This window comes from Natrix helvetica, assembly GCF_964273705.1.
Source record: "Natrix helvetica genome assembly, chromosome: 1".
In the NCBI taxonomy this organism is placed as follows: Eukaryota; Metazoa; Chordata; class Lepidosauria; order Squamata; family Natricidae; genus Natrix; species Natrix helvetica.
Window position 1 is genome coordinate 108,618,000 of NC_138548.1, and position 27,859 is coordinate 108,645,858.

Sequence of the window (27,859 nt, forward strand, 5' to 3'; positions counted from 1 at the left end):
GTTTTCATCTTCTAGGTTGCAACAGACACAAGCTTTGTGTTGTCTAAGTTGGAAGATGGGTGAAAGCAGTTGAAGTACATTTTCACTGTAAAATTCATCTAAAATAGGGAAAAGAACCAGCCACATTATGTTACCAATTCTCATTCTTCATTCCACTTCACTGCTTGCCCATCATAGAAAACAGAAAATGCTAGTGTTTGCTGTTATCATAAATATCAGATTTTATGATTCCTTATTACAAAAGGAGATTTTGCTAACCCACAACATATTATTTTTGTGCATCATATGCAAACCAAGATTCTTTTGTTTGCCTCTGTAAGTTATTACAAAAGCAACTTTTGAGTGAGAGCATGGATCTACCCAAGTGCTTTTCCCAGTGTTGTGATTTTTATTTTTATTTTTAATACACTTTTAGCTAGTCAGTGTTGAAGTGACATTAGTTCCCTGCAATATATAATCTTCCTCTCTGCCTCTTTTTACAATTGTTATTCAGAGAGATCATGGTTTCATTGTACTGCTAAACAACAGGTGTTTCAAAATGCAAAAGAATGGAAGTTCAAGCATATGAAAGCATGCACTAATTGTTTTGGTTTTAAACTTGATTATTATATACAACCACAAACATTTTAAAAGGCTGGATTGAGAGCAGACAGCCACAGGGCTATAAGATGGCCGCAAACAGCTTCTATGTCTTGTACAATTAACACATTTTATTTTAGTGTTTGATTTCTGTCCATGCATTAAATACAGTGGTTTCCTCAATTTACTTTAGTTTGGGTGCTATTGAGGATGAACTGTGGTTTAAAAAAATAATGTCCTTGCTGTGATTCACATGAAAGGAGATTCCATTGTAGAATCTGCTTTGGTCTACCACCCTCTATGGCCGATCAAGCAGACCTATTTGCATGTCCTTCTGATCTGGAAGAGGAGCCGGTCACAGTGGGGACCCTGCACCCCAACAACTGGCCATTCAGCCCCCGCCTGGAGCTCGCCCACTGGAAGATAGGGGACCCGATCTTTCTGAAGAAATGCAGGATGTCATTGCCAGGGAAATTTCCCAAGGGATAGAGGCTGGCATGTTGCAACGGGCCAAGCGCCCGCGCATATCATGCCCACTCCTGACACCGGGATCTTCACAAGAAGTGGCTCAGACCCAGCTCCCACAGTCATCACATTCTTCCTTGGCCAGTGAGGATTCTGACTGGGAGGAGGACCTTGGTCCGGAAGTAGACCAGAATTCTCAGGGGATGAGGCTGCTGTTCCTGACAAGCCGGCCTTTTCTGGCTTGTTCAAGTATACTAATTTCAAGACTATTTTGAATAAGGCCAAAGCCTCAACCCGCTTGGGTACTAGCACCCCAGCTCCAACTGCTCCTGCACCGGAGGACCTCAGCGACGGACTCTTTGAGGAGCCAGAACCTATTCAGGAAATTGTGCCAGTTCCAAAGTTATTTCTTAATGTGGTACAAAAGCAATGGGTGCAGCCAGGCACCCTTGCCACCCCTAGTGGTAATGACAAGAAATTGTACATGGTTGATCCAAGTCTAAATGACTTACTGAAATTGCCACCCGTGGACGCGCCTGTGGCGGCGCTCACTTCCAACTCAGTGCTTCCCCCTGAACTATTAGAAGGGCTCAAGGCAGAGGACAAAAGGGCCAAGAACGCCTGCCACAAGACTCATCAGGCGGCAGCTTGGGCCATTAAAATTTCCGTTTCTGCGTCCTTCCTGTCCAGGGCGGCACTACTCTGGCTGAGACAGCTTCTCACCAAGCTTCCTGCGGGGGATACCAAAGTGGAAGCTCACCTCAGCTCCCTTTAAGGGCAGCAAGCTTTTTGGGGAGGCCCTAGACCCTGTCCTGGTTGAAAACAAGGACAAAAAGAAGATTATGCCTTCGGTCAACAAAAAAAATCTGACTGTAAGGGTTCACAGACTTATAGGAAGCAGCCCTTTCGGAACACGGAGCAGCTGTCTACCTCCAGTTCCTTCCAACGTCCATACTCTCAGGACACCGATAGGCCAGGACTGTCAGCCCTTTCGTGACAGAAACCGTCAACAGTCCTTCTCCAAACATCCCTATCGCGGAGGGTCCAATTCCAGACCCTTCAGACGCTATAAGTGACCATCAGCGGATGGCTCCCAGAGGAGGGCGTCTCCAGCTGTTCCACGCCCAATGGGAGCGGATCACGTCGGACCAGTGGGTCCTTCAGACGATACGCATAGGTCTAACATTAGAGTTCATTTCTCCCCCTCCCCGATACTTCAATCGGTGTCCAACCCCCTCCTGTCCGGTCAAGAAGTTTCTCATGGATCAGGAGATCCTTCACCTCAGAGACATAAACGCCATAGAACTGGTTCTATCCGGTCAGGAAAGGACAGGGTTTTATTCAATACTCTTCCTTGTCCCAAAGAATTCTGGGGGTGGAGGGGGATCCTCGACCTAAAAAAGCTAAATCATCATATAGCATACCGGATGTTCAAGATGCAGTCCCTTCAGTCAATTCTGGGTTGCATCAGGCCGGGAGATCTCTTAACATCCATAGATCTCAAGGAGGCCTACCTCCACATGCCCATTCGCAAAGCTCACCGCAGGTTCCTGAGATTTTTTTATCCAGGCCGCCACTACCAGTACAGGGCTCTGCCATTCGGCCTGTCCTCGGCACCATGAACCTTTACAAAGATCCTAGCCACAGTGGCGGCTTTCCTGAGATCTCGCCTGTATTGCTACCTGGACGACGTCCTCATCCAGTCATCGTCACGGCAACAAACGGTACAAGACCTGCAGCACACACTGTGAACCCTCCAACATCACGGATTCTCCATCAACAAGGAAAAGACTCATCTGCATCCAACCACCAGGTTGCAGCACCTGGGCACCATCATCGACACCACCAGCTTCCAGGTCTTCCTGTCTCCAGAGTGCTTGGCAAGCATCAGAAGCGAAGCATTGCAGGTACTACACTCATCGCAGGCATCGGTGGTGCAGCTGTCACAACTCCTCAGCAAGATGATTTTGTGCCTGTCAATAGTTCCTTGGGCACGCCTTCATTCTCAACACCTACAATGGCTCTTCCTGCCCTACCAGAGGGCCAACATGAGCAGCTGGTTCAATAGCTGGTTCAAATCTCACCGAAGGTACGTCAGTCCCCCCAGTGGTGGCTGTCCCCTGCGCTGGCAAAGGGCACCCTCTTCAAAGAGCCAGACCGTCTCACCATCATGACGGACGCCAGTCTATTTGGCTGGGGCACTCATCTCCACAACAAGATTGCGAAGGGCAGATGGTCACCGCCTGAAGCGTCCCACAGTATCAACTGGTTGGAATTGGGAGCAGTGAGGCTCCCACTCGTTCACTTTCGAGACCACATCAAGGGGCGTCACGTGAGAATCCTAACGGACAATGTGGTCCCAAAGGCGCATGTAAACCGCCAAGGGGGCACCCGCTCCAGGTTCCTGATGGAGAAATCAGAGCACCTGGGAAGGTGGGCAGAAAGATATCTGTGCTCGATCCAAGCAGAGCACATCTCCGGGGTCCACAACATCCAGGTGGACTGTCTGAGCAGGGCCACGGTTGATCACTCGGAGTCGCACCTGCACCCGGACCTGTTCCACCAGTTGTCTCAGAGGTTCGGCCGTCCTCTGGTCGACCTGTTCGCCTCCCCGGAGAACACACACCTCTCCAGGTTCCACACCCCGCAGGCCGAGGGGGTCAACACTCTCCACCGGGTCTGATGTACGCCTTCTCCCCGTTGCCTCTTCTTCCCAAGGTGATTCGGAAAATTCTGTTGGAGGAGGCAGAAATTCTGCTTGTGGCTCCCTACTGGCCCAGAAGGACCTGATTCGCCGACCTGGTGAGTCTCTCCGTCAACCCTCCTTGGCGGATTCCCCTACACGAGGCCTCTCTGAGCCAGGGGGCACTTCAACATCCAACTACAACTAGCCATCTGGCACTTGAAAGGGACCTCCTAAGTAGGGGTAGCCTTTCCACCAAGCTCATTCACACCATTCAGGCATCCAGACGACCTCCTACAACCAGAATATACGACGCCACGTGGAAGTCCTTCGACAGCTGGTGCAGAGAGCACGAAGCTGTGGCAACTACGGCTACAATTTCCCAGATCTTTGACTTTTTGCAAGATGGACTCGACCAGGGCCTGGCCCCTAACACTCTCAGACGGCAGGTGGTGGCCCTGTCCATGATTTTGACAGTATACGAGCACTCTTCCCTTGGTCGTCATCCCATCATCCGCAGTTTCCTACGGGGTGCAACCAACCTCAGGCCTCTGGTTGTTCATAGATACCCCTCATGGAATCTCAATGTAGTGTTACGGGCTCTCGTTGCCCCGCCCTTTGAACCTCTCCATTCGGCCAGCCTCAAACATCTGACATTTAAGACAGCCTTCTTGATTGCCTTCACATCTGCACAGTGAATTTCCGAATTGGCAGCACTGTCAATTTGAGAGGACTTGTGCTTGATTCAACCTGACAGAGTGATCCTCCGTTTGGACCTGGCATTCATACCCAAGATCAACTCTTGGTTTCACCGGGCCCAGGAGGTCATACTTCCGGATTTTTGTCCACACCCCAAACATCCCAAGGAGAAAAAGTGGCAAATGCTTGATGTTCGTAGAGCGATACGTAAGTACATCAAATGCACAGCTGCCTTCCGTCGCTCTGAATCACTTTTTGTCGCGTTCAACTGGCTTCCCAGGGCCGCAAAGTTTCTTCTCAGACCATCGGTCGCTGGCTACGGGGCTGTATCACCTCAGCCCACATTCTTCAATCTATTCCGGTGCCACGCCATATCACCGCACATTCTACAAGAAGCGCCACCACTATGGTAGCCTGGGCTACCCAGGCACCAATAGAGGAGATTTGCAAGGCTGCTATGTGGACTTCTCCGTCTCCCTTTTTTCGAAACTACAGACTGGACAAATTTGCTTCTGCAGAGGGAGCATTTGGGAGGCAAGTTCTCCAGGGCATTCATAGCAGTGGAGAGACCCTGGACGCTTACGCTTCCCGCCTTAGTGACATTTAGCTTGGGTATGTCCCATGCTTGGACTCTCCAGAGCAGCACCCAGGAAAATGACCATTGGCTTACTTGAAGGGTCCTTTTCTGGGTGCTGCGAAGGAGAATCCAACCCCACCCTGGGGTCTGCTCCACCAGTTGTCATATGGTTCTTCGGAACTTATGGATAATTGTTATGACTTTCGTTGCCTTTGTTCCTGAACTTCTCAGCGTGCATTGTCCATGCCTTCATTGAAGAAAATCTGAGGATTAGTCGGCACCAGAGGCGTGGCTTAAAGTTTCAATTCAGTCCTGGGCAGATTGGCTGTATTTAACCCATGCTTGGACTCTCCTTCGCAGCACCCAGAAAAGGACCCTTCAGGTGAGCCAATGGTCAGTCTGTTTTGTTTCTCTTCCCAAGATAGCTACAACACATAATTAATTTTGGAAAGACAGTAGTTCACAGAATGACATGGTATTTCAAAAATTGCTCCCAAGTCTCCCCATGGAAAAGAAATGAAAACCAACCAGTCCCTCGGGCTTTTGAGGCAATTGAATAGCTCTGGTGGCTGCCTATCAATCTAAATCTTAAAAGCTATTATCTCCTTCAGGATCACTTTAACAGCCCTTCTGTTTTATCTTGAATTACAAATGAAGGTACTTCATAATTCTTGGTAATTCTGCCAGAGGAGACTAGATGCAGGGTTTTTTTTCCTAAGGACTTTCATCCTAATGCCACCTTAGGAAAAACTAAAATAATTAGTCATATAATTCTTTTTGGGGTTGACCTGTCTTATTGCCAGTAGCCTAAAGGCTTCATTTTCATTGTTAGGAGCTGGATGAAATAAACCTTATGAAATCAAGAAGCAGCTGTTTTTATTTATCTCCCTATTTGGACCTCCATATCCTTGAGACTCTTGATGTTCTAGAGTCTCCTCTCTAATAGAAACTTAATTTGAAGTGGCAGATTGAGTGATATGCAGTTATTTTCACATTTGTGTCTTGTCTTTCCTTCAGTCTAACAATTCATTTTTTAAAAACCACAGTGGCCAAAGGTTTGCTCCCTTTCTATAAGCCGCCAACTCTCTTTATCCCATGAGCATTTCATGTCCTGTCTCAAATGGCTTGTTGTTACTGCATTTCTCGATAGATGAGGCATCATGGAATAACTGTCCAACAATGCATAAGTGACACTGTCCATTCAGATGTGATCAATGCTAAATGGGTAAAAGAGAATAGGTTAAGACCAATTTATAGCATAATCCCATCCCTTTTATTCCAAATCGATTTTCGGTAGAAATTGCTCTCAAGAAAGTAGTCATGGACATATGCTTGCAGCCTCAGTTTGCTTTTATGATTCAGCAAAGTTTTGGATCCAGTTGCCTTGGGTCTCTTAAATCACTGTGAAAACTGTATTGGAGAAAAAATTGTAAGGCCGAAATTGTGGATCTAAAACTGCATTGCTTTCAGCCATTAAATTCTATAGAAGATTTTCAACATTCATTGGTTTGGGAACCACTACTATTTGTTACTTATGTTACTGATGCCATTTATTATGCATTATTCTGATAAATACAAAGTACATGTGTGCAATGACATGTGCCTGCATGGACACACATACACACACACTGTCTCTCTCTGTCTCTGTTTCTCTCTGTCTCTATCTTCCCCTCTCTCCCTCCCTCCCCCTCTCTCTTTATTCAGGTACTGGTTTTGGTCTACTCTATACCATGTCCAGAAAAGGTAAATTAATGTCCAATACCTCACCAACACTTAAAGCTGTAGGTCAGCATGATCTGGAGACCATTATCAGATAATAGCACATCTGCATATCCCCAAGTCTCCACTAGAGTAAGACAGCGACAATCCATTTCCATGCTTTTGCCCAGAAAACTAGAGACATATCCATGATGTCACCAGGAGAAGTCACCAGAATAGTAGGCTTTAGTTATACAATTATTTTTATATTGTGTATGCTAGAAGGACCCAATAAATCATTATCATCATCGTCTCCTGTTTTTGGAGAATTCTGCTTAATAGCAAATATAAGAAAATGGTATTTTTATAAATGGATAATATTTATTATAATATTTATTATCCATTTATCAAACAACCACATACATGTGATACGTCAGAAATAGAGCTCAATAGAAAAAAGTATATTTCTAAAGGATCCAGAAATTCTGTTTGATGGTCAGAAAAAAATTAGAGGTGTTAGTGCACAGTTTTTGCTTTTCAACAAATAGAAATTGCTTGGTTTTGCAGGAACCATAACAAATGTTCTCTTTTTTCAGCTGTAGTCTACAATTAAAACATGTTCTGTAAGCTTGTGTCTTCTTTATGTTTAAGGGACTGGACCGTAGATGTACTTGTGTATTTTCCACAGTGTCATTATTTAATATTACGTTTTACATTTCACCAGATTAACAGAGACCAACTTTGCACATTGGTTTTCATCTATTTGTACTGTTTGTGAAGTGTATGAGGCAAAAAGGCATTACAGAGAGAGTTGTATTGTGTTTTTAAGTCTCAAGTACAGATACTTAGAAAAAAAACATGGATACCACAGTTACTCTTACTATTATAAATAAAAGAATTTTTCCTACAGTATTAATATTTTTATGTACACAAATTCGTACAGATAAAACAAGCAGGATACAGTTCTTCAATAAGGATAATGAAAACAGTGTCCTGTTAAAACATGAACTCGCCTTATTTGCCTTATTCAATTGCAGGAAATCTTATTTCTAAAATTAAAATATCGATCCAAATACCGAGCAGTGATTTTCCTACCAAGAAGTCTCAAAATGGTATTTAAAAACTAGAAACGTTTAGTGAACACTGGACTACTGTCAGTGTAAGTTTATGCCAGAATAATGATCATGGACAGGTTGAAAGGTGCTGCTGCTTTTGGACAATAGAAATTATAATCAAATAAGATCAAATCAATAAATAATCTTCCAGTAGTACAGCTGTTGTTATACTAGAGATACAGCTCCACCTATAGGAGATAAGATGGTACTGCTGCATATAAACTACCTTTTCTCAACTCAACCCTGCTTTGAATCAGAGCTAGGACACCATGATATGGAGACAGAAAGAACAATCCTACTGGGAGAGTTTGAGCAGTCCTTCTCCCAATTTGCCACACAGATCAGGGAGGCCTTCAAATAAGGAGCTATCTGTGGCAAGACTGAGGCAAGGTAGCAGCAGAAGGACAAGATAAGCAGCTTTATCTTGTCTTCAGAGAATTGAACTTAAATGTTCCTTCCTGTTCTGTCCTCTGTGCTTTTTGTGGTGTGTGTGTGCGTGTGTCCCTGGTCCTCCCGTACTGGCCTAATTTATGTCACTGAGATAGGTAATTGGCAGTCTGTGTATCTTCTTTTATCCAGCAGCTGCATTGAAGACTTTTTCCTTGGTCTTTCTTACTAAGAAATTCTGACCGGGAGCTTCATTTTTATTCGCTTTGGATTCTATCCACACCTTCCAAATTGAATGTGCTTCTAAAACAAAACTGTCAAGTTCGCGGGCCAGATGCATCATGCACTGGCCATGCCCACGCCCGGTTTAGCCAAGGGGAAAAGTCCTGATACGTCACATGACGCTGCCGTGATGACACGAGTTTAACACCCCTGTTCTAAAGTTTTAGATACATCATGAAACCAGAGCTTTGGTAAAAATCCATTTATCAGGAGAGAGTGTCAAATTTTCTTTATAATGCACCAGAAACATTAAGCCTGATGGATATCTCCTATGTAATTTGAGGTATTTCCAAATTTTACACATATGCAAAATATGGCCAGTTTGGAAATAGAAATAGTCAAGTTTAAATGCCAATCTTCTACTTAATACATTTTTCTTTATATCGTATGTATATATCCCAGCAATCTTTCATTTTTGTTACATTTATTTTTAAAAATCTTCTTTGTTCTTCTGCAGGTAAATCTAGAATTTATTAATCTTTCTGCAAGGCTTTGCTCTTAGCTAGCATACAGTATGCTCTTTGTTATTAGCCTTATTCTATTATTGCCATTAATTGCTAGATTTTTTTAGGCTTCTTTTATGACTCACTGCAAGTTTAGGAAACAAAACTGGTGGCAATGCTTTTATTTAACAGAACTGATTTCACATCTTTTTCTCTTTGCCCCTACCCTTCCTTTTAACTCTTGGTTTTGGTAAGGTTTACCTTAATTTTTAATTGTGTGAATTGAATATTTGCTCTCAGTGTTCACTGGTGGAGAACTATGTTTGACCTTCATTTTTATTCTTTGTTGCTAGAGTATTATTCATCACATTTTCTTTAAAGGAAAAAAAGTAGGCTAACTTTTCATTGGTTAAATGTTGCCAGTGTGAAATTGGAAACAGTCATTGTTGTGCATTGCCAGTTTGACTGCTTTGCTTCTGTTTCATAGGTCGATGCTGGTTAGATGCCCTGGAATTGGCCTTGCGCTGCTCCAGCCTCTTCAGGCTAAGTGCTTCTAAGCAAGCGAAAGATGGAGATCTGAATTGCTCAAATGATTCTTCACACACTGGGCTGTACAACTTGCTCCACACGGCGACGGTCTCAGATCAGGAACTTTTCCAGTAAGAATGAGCTTCTTTCAATTGTATATATTCTGAAGTTGGAAATGCTTCCTACATGGAAGTGGTCTCCCCCCTCCCAATTAACCCACTATTATCTCTTGTCTAGTTGGTCAAACTATAGTAGAGTGATTTCTTTCCTTATGAAAAAGAAAAATGAAAGGATAAATAGGATAGACTTGGGGCAGGGAAGTTGGCTGCATCGTTGCTTCTCCATATTATAATTTTCCAGTATTTTCTTTTGGGAAATTTTTAGCAAGTTGCACCAAAATGTTATGCATGTATACTCAAAAGTGACGCTTCTAGCAAAGAATGTATATATATGTAACCTTAGATGGAATCTATTTAGTTTCTTCCACTAATAAAATTGTTTCTGACACTAGAACCAAGAACAAAACATATATGGTCATCTAAACTATATTCTTTGTTATATTTTTTAATTATATTTTCTGTAATAATGTTAGAACGTATCATCCACTTGCTGCTTCGGAATCAATTCTGGATTGTGTATTCATCCACCATTTCCCATGTCTGCATTGCCCATAGTAGCAAGAATGGATAATGGCCATTTGTTTAAGTCAGGCAATTGTTTTTCCCACGTGGCCACACAGAAAACTGGCACTGTTGTGGAGAGCCAAACTAATAGGGCTTCTGCTGTCACTGCCGCCTCTACCACCACCGTCGCCATTGCCGCGGGCCGCACAAAAATAGCCAAAGGGCCAGATGTGGTTCACGGGCCATAGAATGCCCAAATTTCATTTAGATGGCTATAAAAGCATTTAAGTATAAGTATAATCTTTATTGTCATTGTACTTAAATACAACAAAATTGGTTATTTATTTCAGGAATAAATTAGGAAAGACTAAAATAGCACCACGTTCAAAAGCAACTTTCTTCTGAATCTTAGTGACTGGGAAATGACAGTAACAGTGGTGGGTTGCAGGCAGTACACCCCGGTATGGACGTATCAGTGCCTGCCGGGAGCACCGGGTACCGTTCCATTCCGGTGCTCCAGAGGGCCTGCTCGTCCGCCCTTGTTCCTTACCTGTATTGGAAGGAAACAGGCCATCTGCGCATGTGTGCGCAGCGTACGACGCCTGCGCGATGCTCCATTGAGCAGCTGGAGCATTGCAGAGCGTAACGGAGCATCACAGGAGATAAGGGCACATGCGTGTGCACTGCGTACGTTCATGTGGTGGCCACTGGGCCCCATTGCACTGCATTGGTTGCAGCGGGATCCGGAACACACCACTAGACTGTAGAGAATTACTTTTGCTTTTGACTCCTTTTTTCTGGATTCTCTGAAGTAACTTGCCTGGCCACTTTGGATGCTGACCTCTTTGGTCTGATCTAGCTATGCATCTGCAGCATTCAAATAAACCTTCACAGTATAATCCAGAAAGTGAATGTTCAGACAGCTGATCTTCCAGAATATCTAACCATTCTAGATGTATCAGTTAAAGTATTATGCAGGGATAAATCCTCCAGTTAAATAACATCTCCTTAAGAAAGTAAGCTAATTAAGCTGACATGATCTCATTATTAGGTCACTTAATTACACTTAATGCTTTTTCAGATTATTTAATATAGTCTTGAAGGGAACGAATATATTACACACTTGCTTTGGGGAAATCATCTGTTTTCCTTTAATGAGGTTTTTGGTTGTTAATGTCTATCTGACCATTAGACAGTCACCAGCTCCATATTTCCAAGCAGGTGGAAGGTCTAAAATAAGCAGTTTGGTCAATAGATTGCCATGGAGACAATCTTCTGAAATAGGGGATATGCCTATATGTTCTGTGTTGTGTTCACATTCTGAGAGATGCTTCCTTCAAATTCTGGCAACATGTTGTATAGCTATAATAATTAAGGAGGATCTGAATAAAGATTTTATTTTTTCACTATCGTTCTATTCCAATTATAGCAGTTTTTCTTTATTGTGAGATGCAAAGAAGATTTCTCTGAGTCTAAAAAATCTGTCATCAACCATCTTTTGCAGATGAAAGAAATGTAAATATATCATGTTGAAGGAAATGGCAAGCACTTTTCCTTTTAATGATTAATAGCTTGAGTTAAGTGCCAAGAAGTACTCAGTTCCGTTCTTAATATTGGTTATGAAACCTGCCAATAATCCTAGAGAAAATAAAATAGGATTGGATTTCAGAAGTTGTTCTGCTAGCTTATGAAAGCCAGACTTGAAATACATCCTCTGTATCTATGTAAGTTTGCTACTCAGCATAGCATGCAGATTTACCATGGATTTTGGTGTGACACATGTGGGAATCAACCCCATCTAGAAGTTGAGAAACTCTGGTGTTATTTTCTTACATCTTAGGAAAAGCTGAGAGGCAATGATTTGGCATATTATCTTAATTGAGATGCATACTGTATGATTAAGAAAATCAAGCTTACCATATCCTGCATTTTGGAAAAAGTATTCCTTCTCTATTATTTTCTCCATGTATTGTTACTTTGAAAAATATGTTCTCTAAAAAGGTTAAAAGTTGGAATTTAAAAAAAATCTTGATTGCATGTCCAGAAAGCAGTAAATCAGTCTATGACCTGGACCAACATGCCCATCAATATTCCAACTTTCTTTAAACTGTGTAGTTTGTATGGTCTTGACACAGAGATAATGTTACTACACTTGATTTTTATTATTAAAATACATTGCTATTTTTTAAAAAAAGATTCTAAACTGCTCCTAGTCAATGTTTTCAGGTCCATGTATTCTGTGTTTATTCATGAGATTCTATGTTAGATAAGGAGGAGGAGTGTAGATACGAAGTTTCCCACCATTATTTCTTTTTCTGACCAGAGAAAATTCATTAAGAAAGAAAGATGCAATAATTTTTGGCTGGAAAATGTTAGGAGTGCCCATCTATAAATACGCAAAGCCATTATCCACTGTAATTCTTTTCTGAGATGCATCAAAAGTAAAGGCCAACTCAGCTAATACAAATAGAAGTAGGTCCATTGAACTACTATAAATATAGCTTGGCGTAAAGTCAGAAATCACTATATTTGATCAGTGTGTGACTGTAAACCTTCCTAGCAAAGACTTTCAGACTCTGGGGAGGATTTTAGGAAAGCAATCTTACCAATTGCACACTTTCAGGAGTGATTAATCTTTTTCCATTTTTCGTTTGTGGCTTTGGCTTAGCAAACAGTGGAGTTAAATAATGGGGTAACCAGCATTTGCAACTTTTTGTTCTTGATGCTTGGATATTGGTATTGAATGGTCAGATCAAACTTGAATACAGAGCAGGGCTACTCCCAGCAAGAGGGAGATGGAAAAGAAGGGTCAGATATAGATGGTTACTAAAAGAAAGGTTCATATTTAGCTTCACATTCGCAAATGGTCCTTGCTCTGTTTTGTTTTATAGTGCTTTATTTATTTCCATGAGCCACCATTTACTAAATTTCACTTAGGGCCCAGATTCTCAAATGAGAGTGGCTTTGGCCCCTGATCTTTTGAGCAGATCACATGTTTATGATGGATCTTAGGCTCAAGTGATCACCATTTGTGGCATTCCCAGCCAACTTCCAAAATCAAGGGAGAAGCCAGAGTTAATGATTCCTCTCCTAGTTTTGGTTAAGTACTAATGTCTGGGAGGGGTGGGATGGGGGAACGACTTTGTGGTATTAACCAAAATATAAGATAACCTTAGCCAGATTTTTCTCCAGGGAATATTTGCTGTAATGCTCAGTCCCACTACTTGACTGAATAAACCTTCTATTTTCAGAGGTTCCAAATGTTTTGAAATTAAAACAGTACAACCATCTATTTGTTTCAGTCTTAATGATTCAGCTCTAGAAAACAATCACTTGGAGAACGATGCTTTTTCAGACAAATCTGAACGAGACAACCTAGAAGAGTCTGAAAATGAATTGCACGAGAATAGTCGAAAGACAAATGAGAGTGAGAGTGATCAATCTGAAATCCATGGGGAGTTGTCTCAGGAAAAGAAAGGGACGACCTACCTAGAACAGAACTATGAAGAATTTGGAGAGGTAATTACTCATTTAATTTAACTGCTCACAGTGTTTGCCTTGTGTTTGCCATTAATGCATTCTCTTGCAACAGAAAATTGTTCTATATTACAGGTAGTCCTAAGTTAGGGATCTCTCATTCAGCTATTGTTCAAAGTCATGACAGTACTGAATGAGTGGTGGTTATGACCATTTCTCAAAGTTCTGGCCATCCCAGCACCCTGCAACCACATGATCATGATCTGGGCACAAATGTCTTACACTTGCGATAGTTGCAGCGTCCCACAATTGTCTGATTGTGATTTCCAACCTTCCCTGCTGACTTCAAACAAGCAAAATCAATGGGAATAAGTCTCCCCCACCAGTGTACCCTCACTCAGCGCATCTTCACTCACACCATGCCTCGTCGGCAATCTGCACACTCTCGCTCAACCAAGGAATAGAACAGTGGCTTACAGAACAGTAGACACCACTCCTTCTCCAAATATCATGATTTAGATGCTGGCTTGGAGAAGAAATGGGATGTGCAACTTGGAGAACAGCACGAGGCAATGAATGTCTGCAGGGAGTATAGACTAATTTAAAGATTAGCATCAATTTATTTTCCCCAGACACTGATGAAAAAGAGCAGGGAAACTGCAAGTAGTCCTTGACTTACAACCACAATTGAGCCCAAAATTTCTGTTGCTAAGCAAGACAGTTGTTGAGTTAGTTTTGCCCAATTTTATGACTTCCTTGTTACAGTTGCTAAATGAACCACTGCAGTTGTTAAATTAGTAACATGGTTGATAAGTGAATCTGGCTTACTCATTGGGACACTGCAACCGTCATAAATGCATGCCAGTTGCCAAGCATAGACATTTAGTTCACATGACCATGGAGATATTGCAATGGCCATAGGTCACATTTTTCAGTGCTTATGTAACTTTTGAATCGTCATTAAACAAATGGTTGTAAGTCGAGGACTACGTGTACTCTCACCTCCTTTGACAAAATATAATCCCAGTTTTCTTTAAAATCTAAAATGTTTAGATATGTATCCATGGCAATCATCTATAGTCTGAATAAAGTTTTAAGACGAATTCATTGAAGAATATTAAAATATATAAATATGTATGCCTTCCTCTACAGGTTTAAGCTTCTGGTATTTTAATTATTAGTTGACTTCCTTATCACTCATATACAGATTACCCAAGGTGGCAACAATTCTGTTAAATTGATGGAGTAGTGACATATTAGAGTGGGGGGGAAATAGGCACATACAGTATTTAATCTTAAAAGTCTTATTTTGTACAAAAAGGACTTGATTTTACAACCCATTTAGATGTGCATGTGTGTGTATTGGTATGGAATACCAAGATGTGTGCCTCAATAAAAATGTAAATGCAGCTGGTGTAAGTGCTGGCAGATCAGTTTGCATCAAAGCTTATAGCAATGTTACAGGCATCTGTGTCTGAATTTTCCATTATCTTTGGCATACCAAGATGGATGGTAAATAATCAAAATCAATAAGAGACAGAAAGGTTTCATTACTCACTGCAGACATGTTTCCTTTTATCAAACAGAGTTCTGCTGTTTGGCGCGTGGCGCACTGCTTAAATACCTGCAGATCAATATTGGTGCGAGAGATGTGCAGGCTTGTTCCAGTCAGGCTGGCTGCTTGAAGCTGTATGATGCCTAGAAGCAGGCTGTCAGGCCTGCAGCTATCTTTTCTTTTGGATCTGCCACACTTTCTACAATTCTGCTATGCATTTGCTATTGTGGGAAAATGGGAGTGGGGATTGTAAGGAGTTACGTACTATGTAGCCATAACAAAATTCTTTTTAGAAAGCGAAGGTCATCCTTTGTCTCTGCACCTCTTCGGAATTGGATGGGTGGAAGCTGCCAGAATGGCAGTGGGAGATTGGACCATGTGATTGGACAACTTGTGGGTGTGGGGGCAATATCTTGAAATTTCAACTAGATGGGGAAAACTGGGAAGCTTTCAGATTCGGGTTTTCCCAGATGTGCCAACATGGCTCTCTTAATAAATTAGAACTTAGAGCAATACTTTGCCTTGAACTCTGATTTACTTTTGGATGCTATTTGGAACCCTGACACAGGCTTGGATCCAAACTTCACCTTCTTTTGCAGAAAAAAAAGTAGAGCAAGAAGAGCCTTCTACAACCTGATCTCTTTACATATTGCATTTCAGGTCCCATAATCTGTAGCCCAGCAACGGTCTAGCAGTTCTTAAGAACACCTGGCTAAAGTCCAACTCTATGGAAGGCACCAGATTAGGGAAGACTTAGACACATGTTTTGGAAGTTTTCCACAGCAAACCTATAACCACCCTGTTGTCACAGCTAATGTTGTAGCACTGTGTGTGAATAAAAGAAATTGCTCAGTTACAGTTTCTAGCAAAACATCTTGCTCTAAAAACTCACTTTTATTACGAATGTTGGACTCTGTCCTCAATAATGTTTGTTTCTGTTGAGTTTTATGGCTGGTGTTTAAAAAAAAGCATCCTATGCGAAGGATGCCTGGATCTGCATAACCTATTCTAGGTTATAGGTAGTTCTCAATTTAAGAGTGTTCATTTAACAAACATGAATAGTTGTGGACTTCAAAAAAGCTACCCAGGGCCCATCCCCAAAGTTACGAAAGGTACTCCCCACCCCATCACATGATTGCATTTCAGACATTTGGCAACCAACTGCCATTTATAACTGGTTACAGTATTCCATGGTCATGTGACCACAATTTGAAAATATTTTTTGTCGGTTTGTGCCAGAAAACGCCAAAAAAAAAGGGCCCGTTGGATATTCTGGATTCACTTAATTATCCTGTGGTTCGCTTAACATCTAAATATTTCACTTGACTGTGATGATTCATAAAAATAGTCAATAAAACTAAGCTTGATTGCAACAACTTATGACCAAAATTCCGGTTGCATTGTGGTCATAGGTCAAGGTCTACCTCTATATGTTCAGCCACTCAGAATCAATTTCTGGATTCTCACAGCAAACGTGCCCAGACACGATGGCTGATCTATGAATCAAAATGTTAGCAGAATATTCAAGAATTCACATAAACAAAGGATAATATTATATTACAAGCTGATGTCATAATACAGATGGGCATCTTTCAAGGATGCTAACTCTTCCACTTTGAGGAATTCTTTATTCAATAGTGATATGAGAGCAGGAAGGAAACATCTTTGGCTGATGCCAAATTGTCTCTTTTAATTTCTTGCTTTCCCTCTAACAAAGCTTCAATCTTACCGAAAGATTTTCCTCATCAGACAGGTGAATGTTCTCAAACCGAAACTGTGTCTGACGAAAATAAGAGCTTGATGTGGATTCTTCTGAAGCAGCTGCGGCCAGGCATGGATTTATCCCGTGTGGTTTTGCCCACTTTTATCCTAGAGCCTCGCTCCTTCCTCAACAAACTTTCTGATTATTACTACCATGCTGATCTACTTTCCCAGTAAGTAACAGCTTTATAGCTGTAAAGTGTGTATCTATGAGATGATGTATAAGAGTAACCATATGGCGAGAACTCCTAAAGGAAATAAACCCTGACTGTTCTTTGGAAGGACAGACACTGAAGCTGAAGCTCATATAGTTTGGCCACCAATTGAGAAGAGCAGGCTCATTGGAAAAGACTCTGATGTTGGGAAAGATTGAAGGCAAAAGGAGAATGGGGTCACAATAGATGAGATGGTTAGATAGTGCCATCAACACACTGAAAATGGATTTGGGCAGCCTCCTGGATACAGTGGAGCAGAGGGGGGCATGCTGTGGTCCATGGGGGTCGCAAAGAGTTGGACATGACTTAGCAACTGAACAAGAAATAGCTAAAACTGGGATATTTGAACAATTAAAAGATGTCTCTGATAATATAGGAAGTAAACCATGCCAGCTGTGTGTCCCTGTGATCTTTAAGCAAAAGTGGTTTATGAAAACAATGGGACATGCAATGAGAAAAGGACGGAAATATCCTCAATGTTGTTGATTGATAAATCAGCACTTAATTTCATGTCCATTGCTAGAGTGAAATATATTCAGATTTGTGACACATTAAAAACAGCATGGAGAAATATAAATTCTGAAATACTTTGGGCATAGTGACTCTTTCCTGCAGTAAAACACAAGATCAACAATTTGTATTCTATTTCTTCATTAACAACAATTTGGTCTTGTAAATACAGTATCAAAAGTCAGCAGTTAAAAATACAATAAACCTATCAAAGTCTTCTGTTCAAGACCAAAATGCTAAGTTGGTTAATAAATAGAAAGTGCAGGTATAATAAATAAAATAATGAAAATAATAAATGGGATATTGCAAACCGCACAGCCCATTTCCTTCTCAACCAATTTAGCAACATTTTCATATAGTGATATTGTGGAATCTGCAAGTTCCAAATAATAATTTCTTTAAAAAAAACCTGATAATAGCTCATGAAATTATTACATCTACTGAGATTTCCATGATCTTATTTTTGAAATCTTTCAAAATCTCATATGGTTATTTTAAAGAGGTAAATGAATAAAGTATCTAAATATTCCTGTTATCAAATCTCTTACAAATGTCAGAGGCAACATTTTATAAATGTTATAAACTCAAAAAGAATTCTACCAAAAAAGAAAAACGATAAGTTCCAGAATACTGGGTTGGTGGGACTATGGTTCAGTCAATGGTCTTTCTTATCTAATGATGGAACTAATCAAATCTCAGATATTCAAAGTTATCCGGACATATAAGCATTTACTGTATAAGAACTCCTCTGTGAATTCTGTAGCTATGCATTGAAAATGTGATCGCTCTCGTCTCTTAACTTGTCACTCTGAATATTTGAAAGAGGCAGTTGAAATTTGCCCTATTTTGCTCTCTCTTTTTGTTCTGCAGCTTTACATCCAATCTTACTTCATGATGATTTTGATTTATCTATTAAATTTATGCGCCATCCATCTCATAATCTAGAAACTGTATAAATTTAAAAAATGAAAATAATACCTTTCGTGCCAATAAAGCCTGCAGCTCATGTCACACATATGAAGAAATAACTGAAATGGTCATTTTAATTCTTCTTGCAGAGCTGCTCTTGAAGAAGATCCTTACTGTCGAATCAAGCAAGTCTTGAGATGGTACCTATCAGGCTTTTATAAAAAGCCAAAGGTATGACAGTATAGTACAGTGTTCTTTTCTTTATGCTTTATTCAAAAGAATTGTGAACTGTATTAAAGATTTACAAATCTTCAAGAATGTTAGTAGGGATCGGCCATGGAATTTTCCAGGTAGCATCACTACCATTTTAAAGGAAGTCCTTAAACACCATTTCTTTGCTTAAGAATTCCCCTGAATAAATTTTATTTCCCTGTCCAATTTACATCTGGAATTCAACTGGATTTAAATATTTTAGAGTTTTATTCTTGTAGGGTTATCCTTTTAAAAAATGTCTACTTATTCACGAGCTATCTTAGGATGGGTTTCTGTCTATAAAAATGACATTGGAATATTTAAATCACACTAAGTAAAATTAGAAGGTACACCAAATGTGTGAAGTGGCCTTGGATGTGCATGGTGCTCTCAGGTTGCATCTGATCTCATAGACCTAAATCCATTTTGACTATAAGCACAAGTCTTGTATTAGAATACGTGACCTTAGATGGTAAGATGAAAGGATAGCTCAGAGTTGGAGCATATGCTTTTTATATAGAAGATAAGTAATTATGTGTGGCTTATGCTTAGATGAATTTGGAAAATATGTGTTGGAAAGCCTTGAGAGAGCTCCTATCAGTTTTGTCTTGGACAGACTCGGTAGAAAACAACTTCTTATCTTCCTAGAAGGAAGATCCGCACTGCTACCCTGTTTCCCTGAAAATAAGACCTCCCTGGATAATTAAGCCCAATTGGGCTTTTGAGCGCATGCACTAAAATAAGCCCTCCCCTGAAATTAAGCCCTCCCCTTCTGCACCTCAAAAATAAGACCTCCCCGAAAATAAGGCTAGGTGCTTATTTTGGGGGTCAAAAGAAAATAAGACCCTGTCGTATTTTCGGGGAAACACGGTATCTGAATTAAAAAGATGTTTCCAAGGGGATTAGATTGCAGAATCTATATACAACTGCAGGTAAATTGCCCAATGATAGCCAAGATCAGTGGCATTCAATTCTTATCTCCATTTAGTATTTGATCATCATGCTCTCTCTCAGACCAGCTTACCTCATGAGCTTTTATTATGAAAATGTATAAATGATTTTCATTACTATCAGTCACATGGTTGGAAACTCATTCCAGGAGATTTATTTAACTGTGGGTCTAATGTTATTAAATTCCTGTCTTCCAGGGAATAAAAAAGCCATACAATCCCATTTTGGGAGAGACTTTTCGTTGTTGTTGGTTTCATCCACAGACAAACAGTCACACATTTTACATAGCAGAACAGGTAAATCTGAGGCTTCCTTCTGTACCAACGTTATTTAGCTATATAGCAAAACTTTGTACATTTTTTTTAATTTATTGCCTTCCATTGCAGGTTTCTCATCATCCTCCAGTATCAGCCTTTCATGTCAGTAATAGGAAGGATGGGTTTTGTATTACTGGCAGCATTCTAGCCAAATCAAAATTTTATGGTAAGGCATCAGATCAGACGGACATAGCTCTAATTCATGCATGTTGGTAAATCACCATGTGGGTTGCTTGATTTTGACTTAGTGTGTCATATAACCCACCTCTTAGGGCAACTAGGCCATTTCAAATTGTTCAACAAATCATAATTGAAAAGAAACCCTGGCTAGCATTAAATGTGAATGCAGCTGGAGAAGAATTATGATAGGCATAACACTTGATTTGCCTTTTTTCTAAAGCCAAAATCAACTTTGATGCCCGTGAATGTAGGAATAAAGCATATTGCTAAATTTTAACATGTAGAGGTTCTTTTGTATGCATAGACATATTGCAATTTGTTCTTAGAGGGAAAAAATATTGATAGTCACTTTTCACACATCCCTTAAAAGAAAATAATAATTTAAAAATGGGTATATTGTATCTGCTTAAAAACATGTCCATCAAGGATGTTTTTCAAAAAGTTGTTTTTCTTGAATCTAGATAAGTTGTATCTCTTGTTTCCCTTGTCCAATTTTAAAAGCAACAATCATGCCATTTGTATTCATCTGTTTCTACAGGTAATTCACTTTCGGCATTATTGGACGGCCAAGCTAAACTCACATTTCTAAGTTCTGGGGAAGAGTATGTCATTACAATGCCATATGCGCACTGTAAAGGTGGGACATTGCTGGGATTCTTGAGTGGGGGGGGGGATTGTATGTGCTATGTCCTTTCCTGTCTTGGATTCCATTTTCTTCCTTTAAAAGATCCTCATTAAGATTTTCTAGCTATAGTAAGGAATGAGGTAGAAGTCTGTGGTTTGTTTTTTAAAAAAAAAAAAACCTATAATGTACAATGCCTTGTCACCCACCAGTTATGCTTAATTGCAAAAATGGTAAAAAGTAATCAGAATTTGGAATAATGTGATGCAAGACTGTGCAAAAGATAGCTTCCGTGCCTTAATATTTCTCCAGGATGCAAATTACATCTGTTGAAATGTCTTCTACAAAATTATTTGAAAAAGGCAGTACCTATACACTTCCAAATGCAATGCAATTAAGTTTGTACAAATTGGGAAATTTAACATGTTGTAAATATGCTATTTCCAAAAAATTGGTTACAGTATACAAATGAAGATAACCCAACGCCATATTGAGCTATAGAGGCAGCAAGGATTAATTTGCACTGAGCATTTGTTGCTTTGTGATATCAAGGAAACCCCTCCCAAACAGAAAGGAGTGTAGCAGTGATAGGTTCAGGGATCTGAAATTATCCTGCATTCTACAGATTGAAGGAGATAAACTTTCTGCCTGTTCCTGCTATATAAGTGGTAGCAGTTCTTGTTTATGCTTTGCTTGAATGTGCTGAACAACAGGACCAAGTTTCATTTTACTACAACCCAATTTTTTTTTATTAAATCAGTATTTTTACATTTTCCTTTGGTGTAAGTCATAATGAATGAACAGGGCTGCCTTTATAGGTTGATGTATGTAATCGCTGCATAATTGAAACTCTGTTAATAGCTGTATTATTTTTTTCTGTTTCTAGGAATTCTGTATGGTACCATGACAATGGAACTTGGAGGAAAAGTTACTATTGATTGTGAAAAAAGCAATTATCGGGCAGAACTGGAATTCAAATTAAAGGTATTGGACACTCTGTTCCATTTTCAACTTGTCTCCAACATTCCGATTCCAATTTTATCTCCTTATGCGAATTTCACAGGGCTAGTTTTAAAAATCATCCCAATGCTTTCTCGATAATAACGTTGATTTGTTTTCTATTTGGGGTTATATTGTAATTTTTATGGAAGTTTTAACTTATGCCTTTGTATAGCCTACTAATAATTATTATGATCCCTAAGAGTCTCTTTGACTACCAGTAATGGGCCTTACATTCATTATAGAACATGAATGTGCACTCATACAAGAGTTTCCCATGGTTGGTGCACATTTGGTGTTCTCCAAACAGTATGCAGATAAAATTTGACTGGTGTTTGAAGTACATACTCAAATAATCAAATTAAGTACTTCATGTCACTAGCTGAAATGTTTGTCTGTTTGATCTATATTTTGGTATCAGAAACATTATAGACTTAATTTTCCCTGGAATTCTAGAGAAATTATATTTTAGTTACCTATCTAGACACATTTGTGTTCTCGGCCAAATTCCCACTCTTTCTGGACTGAAATCGTTTTTTCTTCCCTTTACATTCCTTAGCCATTTTTTGGTGGCAGTACAAGCATTAATCAAATTTCAGGGAAGATTAAATCAGGAGAAGAAGTGCTGGCAAATCTTGATGGACACTGGGTAAGAAATCATAATACTTTTTAATGACAGTTTTAAAATGCATATATGAATTGAAGAGCTACCATTGGAATGCTGTGTTCCATGAGGTTCCAAGAAGAGAACTGAGTTTAAAAGAAAAACAAGTGGAATAACATTGCATCAAACAGCTATGTAGGTCTAGGTCTATCTGTGCGTGTTGTCTTTGCTAGCCCAAATTCTGAAATCTTAACTTTGGTTTCCATGTAATAAATGAACATCAACCAAAATCCAGTGTGGGAGTCAGTTATAGTAATTCACACGCTTCCTAGAAGGTCAGCACAGATCTTGAACACTTCAGCTTCCGAAGCATAACTTTCATATGATGAATCCTAAATTGGAGGGCTTTGACGGGGTTAACAGACTATATAGATTGTCTTTGAAATGGTAATGCCCCTACCATTTGCTTTCCTTTCGTTCTGCCAGGCATAAGAACTATAGCTACTACTAGTAATATTTATATGGCTGCCCACTCACCTTAAGATGGGCAACAAAACAAAATATCAGAGCAATCACAAACTTAAAAAAATAGAACATTTCAAAAAGCAAAGAAAAAACAACAACCAGTCACCCGTTCAAACAACACATTCATATAACTCACGAATTCAGCACTTCCTGACCTCCCACCTGAGAGAAGAACTGTGGAAGGCCAGCAGTGTTTAGACTAATCTACTTTTGAGAAAACGAATGTTCTAAAGGGTGGAGAACATATGCTTGCCAGGTTATACATTTTAACTATAAAACCTAGAGCCATGAGGACGAACCTATAGCACATGCGCCACAGGTGGCATGCAGAGCCGTCACCCCAGCTCAGCTCAACCGTGCATGTGCACATGCCTCCTGGCGGCCAGCTGATTTTCGGGTCTCTGCCCCGGATGCACAGGGGGATGGGCGCATGCGGGAGATGTGCGTGCGTTCATGGGGGTGGGTCATGCGTGCATGCGCAGGGGGCGGGCGGGAAGCAGCCTGTTTTTGGTTCCAGGAAGCCACAGGGAGGTCTACTAGGCCCAAAATGGGGGTGGGGTGTCACACACACATGCACATGGGGCGGGGAGCGCAGGGGATCACGCATGCATTGCATTATGAATGCCAGCAAGTGTGTGTGCACACTTTCAGCACACGACAACAAAAAGTTAGCCATCACTGACCTAGAGCATGCCCCTCCTGCCTGTCTAATTCAGTGAATAGAGAAAATCAGAAAATGGCATTCCCTCAAACATTGAGGTCCTTGCCATGACAGCCTTATTGTTAATACAGGTAGTCCTCAACATACGACCACAAGTGAGCCCAAAATTTAGCTTGCTAAGTGAGAAATTTGTTAGGATGAGTTTTGCCTCATTTTATGAGGTGTTAAATTAGTAACTCGGTTGTTAAGTGAATCTAGTTTCCTCGTTGATTTGCTTGTCAGGAAGTCACAAAAGGAGATCATGGGATACTGACACTACTGTCATAAATATAAACCGAGCATCTGAATTTAAATCACATGGCAATGGGGATGCTGCAACGGTCATAAATACAAAAGGCTGTCATAAGTCACTTTTTTCAGCGCCGTTGTAACTTTGAATGGTCACTAAGCGAACTGTTGTAAGTCGAGGACTACCTGTAACCATACCTTGAATTGCACCAAGAAACCTATTGGGAGCCAGTGCCACTTATGAAGCAAAGGTGTAATTGGAGTATCCCAAGGTATGTCTATAAGAGTTCAAGCTGCTGGATTCTGGACCAATTGCAGCTTTTGGATGGGTTACTGGGACTCCCTGAATTGCTGTTACTAAGCAAAGCAGTGATGTAACATCACACTTCATAACCTACATTGCTTAGTAAAGCATTCCCAGCCCCGACTGCAGTTATAACTCGAGAACTACCACATTGGGGTTTTTTTGTAATGAATAACCCAGATATGTGACACCAAGTATCTGGGATTTATCAAAATAATATATGATAGGCTCTCATCCCAAATATGTAATCATTTATAATTAATCAGTGGAGGAAATAATGATGTAGGAAAAAATAAGGGGAAAAAATCTCTGTCAATAGAGAAGAATGGAATTCTTTTCTTCAGTTGTTAATCCTGTCTCAAGATATCTCCTGCTTGTTTGAAACTGGCACAAATTATTTATTTTTTTCAGGATGGCGAAGTATATATAAATGATCCGAAAAATGGCAGTACAGATATTTTTTGGAACCCGACCAGTGAAGTCCGAAAACAAAGACTGAAACGTCACATTGTCTTGTTTGAAGAGCAGACAGAATTTGAATCTGAGAGGTAAGGTAGGCAGTCTGATGTCAGAGGGTGACGGGAAAAAATATGGCTACCCTTGATTGCATTTTGGGCAATGTAGTTTTATAAAAGTTGATTTGTGTCTAATTATATTAGCTTAAGGATTGGTTTTTGAACATGATTCAGAAAAAATTAAACTTGTGGTAGTTTCTCCACTCCGTGTGCAGTGGAAATGTTTTTAACCTTCACCATATATAGATACAGATTTCTTCCTTTTTTATTGGACTAATGTGTAGTACTTTAATCCTTCTGCTAGATTTATTACAAATGGAATTATTCCTTAATTTATCAATAGGTTAGGTTTATTACTTATTTTATTAATTGTATAAGATTGTCCAAGATTATAGTGACTCTGGACAGCACACAGTAAAATTAAGTCTAAAATACATCCTAAAAACCTGGAGGAAAAACATATTCAAAACAAATAAAACATACAGAGCCTATCTATCACTCTAACCTACAGGTGTAAAACTCGCTGTGTCACGTTGCCGTCATGTGATGTTTTGCAACATTTTTCCCATTCACGGAACTCAGGTGGGCGTGGCCTACACTTGACACATCTGGCCCACCAGTTTGACATCCCTGATCTAAGCCAAGGCCTAGGTGGAGAGCCAAGATTTCAGAGCTCTTTCAAGTGGAGTCAAGGTGAAGGCCAATGTCTCTAGGGGAAGATTGTGTACCAAGGGCCAGATGCTGCGATAAAGATGGCACACTTCCCATCAAAGTTCAGTGGAAGGGATCTAGAATATGTCAACTCTGCTTTGATTGAACAGGCTGGTCAGAAAATATAGAAGACAGGTGGTCCTTTAGATAATAATTTTAAATACCTTAGAAATACATATATAATTTATGGGTGTTAACCAACAAGTATTACTTGGAATACTGCATCCAATTATGGTCGCCACGATGTAAAAAAGATGTTGAGACTCTAGAAAGAGTGCGGAAAAGAACAACAAAAATGATTAGGGGACTGGAGGCTAAATCATATAAAGAACGGTTGCTGGAATTGGGTATGTCTAGTTTAATGAAAAGAAGGAGTAGGGGTGACAATATAGCAGTGTTCCAATATCTCAGGGGTTGCCACAAAGAAGAAGGAGTCAAGCGATTCTCCAAATCACTTGAAGTCAGGACAAGAAGCAGTGGTTGAAAACTAATCAAGGAGAGAAGCAACCTAGAACTGAGGATAAATTTCCTGGCAGTTAGCACAATTAATCAGTGGAACAACTTTCCTCCAGATGTTGTGAATGTTCCAACAGTGGAAGTTTTAAAGAAGAAATTGGACACTCATTTTTCTGAAATGGTATAGCATTTCCTACCTGAGCAGGAGGTTGGACTAGAAGACCGCCAAGGTCCCTTCCAACTCTGTTATTCTGTTAACAGTTGAATTGCAACTGGTAACCAATGCAACACATAATTTCACACGCCACCACATTCTGGTCAGCTGTAGCTTCAAAGTGATTTTCTAGGGCAGATACATATGTGGTGTATTGCACAAGATGACCAAAGCATGAGTGAGCGTTTGAAAGGCCAAAGATGCTGGGGGATCTTTATAATCTGTAGCTGAGCTGGAACTATAGGGACCGGTTGTAAATAACATGCATTCAATCCTGTTGTATCTTTGTATTGTGGCAGAATGATTAGATGACTTCTGTATGCATCCTCTGGCAGTTCAGAAGGTTCAATAACATAACTTAACCAAGTTTCCATGTCTCTTTTGTTTCCGCTGAACTATATGGCTATGCTGGCCTTCTGACTAACTTAATGTTTGACTGTTTTCAGACTCTGGCAGCATGTAACCAGTGCAATCGGCAAAGAAGACCAGCACAAGGCCACTCAAGAAAAGTTTGTGTTGGAAGAGGAACAGAGACATGTAGCACGAGAACGGAAGGAAAACGGAACAGAGTGGAAGCCCTTGCTCTTTTTGCACAATGCTACCACAAATGAATGGCACTACAAATATGAAGAGTGAGTGACTTATAATTTTTAAATTGTGTTCCATGTTCAAGAATTTGATGGACTTTTGTGGGAATCTTGCATTAACAACAACAAAAAGTTCACTTGAATGCAGCCAGTTTTCAATCACTAGAGCTTTGTCTCTTGATACAAGTGGCGTTTTTTGTTTTTGTTTTGTTAAATCAACAAGTTTCACAATCTAAAAAATACTGAAAATGAACCATTAGAAGTATTTTTTTTTCTTTTTAGATATTGCATTTATCATCTCTTGCAATATACCTTATAATTGATCAGTGTCTTTTACCTTTTCCTCTGTTGTAGGTGCCTAATTAAACATTGATGTGACTGGATCACCACAAATTTAAATTAATATTATGCTGTTGCTTATTGAGTTACAATTAATCATGTATTTAATGATGCCTTTTTTGAATAACATTGTTACTCATTTTTTTATATGGTCTTACTCCCTAAAGATCAATCATCTGGTTTAAAGTGATCTTTTCTGATCCACCTGAGTTCAGCAATGAGCATGTGTATTACTAATTGTAATCTGGTGGATTTTCATAAGATTCTTTTTTGTTAAAGTTTAAGGCCTTGGGATCCTTTAAATGATATTGCCCAGTATGAGAAGGACGGCGTACTTCAAACCATGCAGAGGCACTTATCCAACAGAATGTCAACTCACAAGAACATGTGCATCGGTAACCAAGTTGCACGACACAAGGTAATTAGTAACTAGCTCTGCTGGCAGTGTGCATTTTCCAAAATGTTTGGAAAATTGGAATACTTTTCTCCAGTCTGTTTCCAGAATGGTGAAAAGTCAAATCAGATTGTGATTCCACAACCAATTCACCATGAATCCATTCTAAAGCAAAAGTGGAATAATGTGGAATACTGTGGAATTATGTAATCTCAACATAAATGCAAGAAGAATGGCAGTTAGACAATATAATACCAGTAAGTGGCTGATATGCAGGATTTTAAAACTTGTATGTTTACATAGCTTATTAGGGAAAAAATTCTCCTCACCATACCTTTGAAGCTTCACCAGAATCATTTGGGAAAAGATTGGTACAGCTTAAGGTGGTGAGTGGGTACAAAATGTGAAATACAAAGAAAATTGAAACGGAAAAT

At 40.0% G+C, this 27,859-nt stretch overlaps 3 protein-coding genes across 3 annotated transcripts in view; all 3 read left to right on the forward strand.

The window, feature by feature from the left end:
• The window catches only part of OSBPL5 (oxysterol binding protein like 5), a 140,098-nt gene that overhangs the window by 107,362 nt on the left and 4,877 nt on the right, over nucleotides 1–27,859 (forward strand). The window contains exons 8-19 of the mRNA XM_081942309.1: nucleotides 9,416–9,587; nucleotides 13,382–13,598; nucleotides 16,861–17,045; nucleotides 18,656–18,737; nucleotides 19,907–20,005; nucleotides 20,096–20,192; nucleotides 20,745–20,843; nucleotides 21,715–21,812; nucleotides 22,387–22,476; nucleotides 24,621–24,757; nucleotides 26,552–26,737; nucleotides 27,311–27,449. Of these exons, the coding sequence (XP_081798435.1) occupies nucleotides 9,416–9,587; nucleotides 13,382–13,598; nucleotides 16,861–17,045; nucleotides 18,656–18,737; nucleotides 19,907–20,005; nucleotides 20,096–20,192; nucleotides 20,745–20,843; nucleotides 21,715–21,812; nucleotides 22,387–22,476; nucleotides 24,621–24,757; nucleotides 26,552–26,737; nucleotides 27,311–27,449 (1,601 nt within the window). The remainder of the gene's footprint in view (nucleotides 1–9,415; nucleotides 9,588–13,381; nucleotides 13,599–16,860; nucleotides 17,046–18,655; nucleotides 18,738–19,906; nucleotides 20,006–20,095; nucleotides 20,193–20,744; nucleotides 20,844–21,714; nucleotides 21,813–22,386; nucleotides 22,477–24,620; nucleotides 24,758–26,551; nucleotides 26,738–27,310; nucleotides 27,450–27,859) is intronic.
• LOC309384049 (uncharacterized protein) overlaps nucleotides 1–27,859 on the forward strand; it is a gene marked incomplete at its 5' end in the record, with an annotated part of 124,216 nt that overhangs the window by 21,527 nt on the left and 74,830 nt on the right. The gene's annotated exons all lie outside the window — the stretch shown is intronic.
• LOC309386701 (tumor necrosis factor receptor superfamily member 10B-like) overlaps nucleotides 1–27,859 on the forward strand; it is a 90,019-nt gene that overhangs the window by 5,187 nt on the left and 56,973 nt on the right. The gene's annotated exons all lie outside the window — the stretch shown is intronic.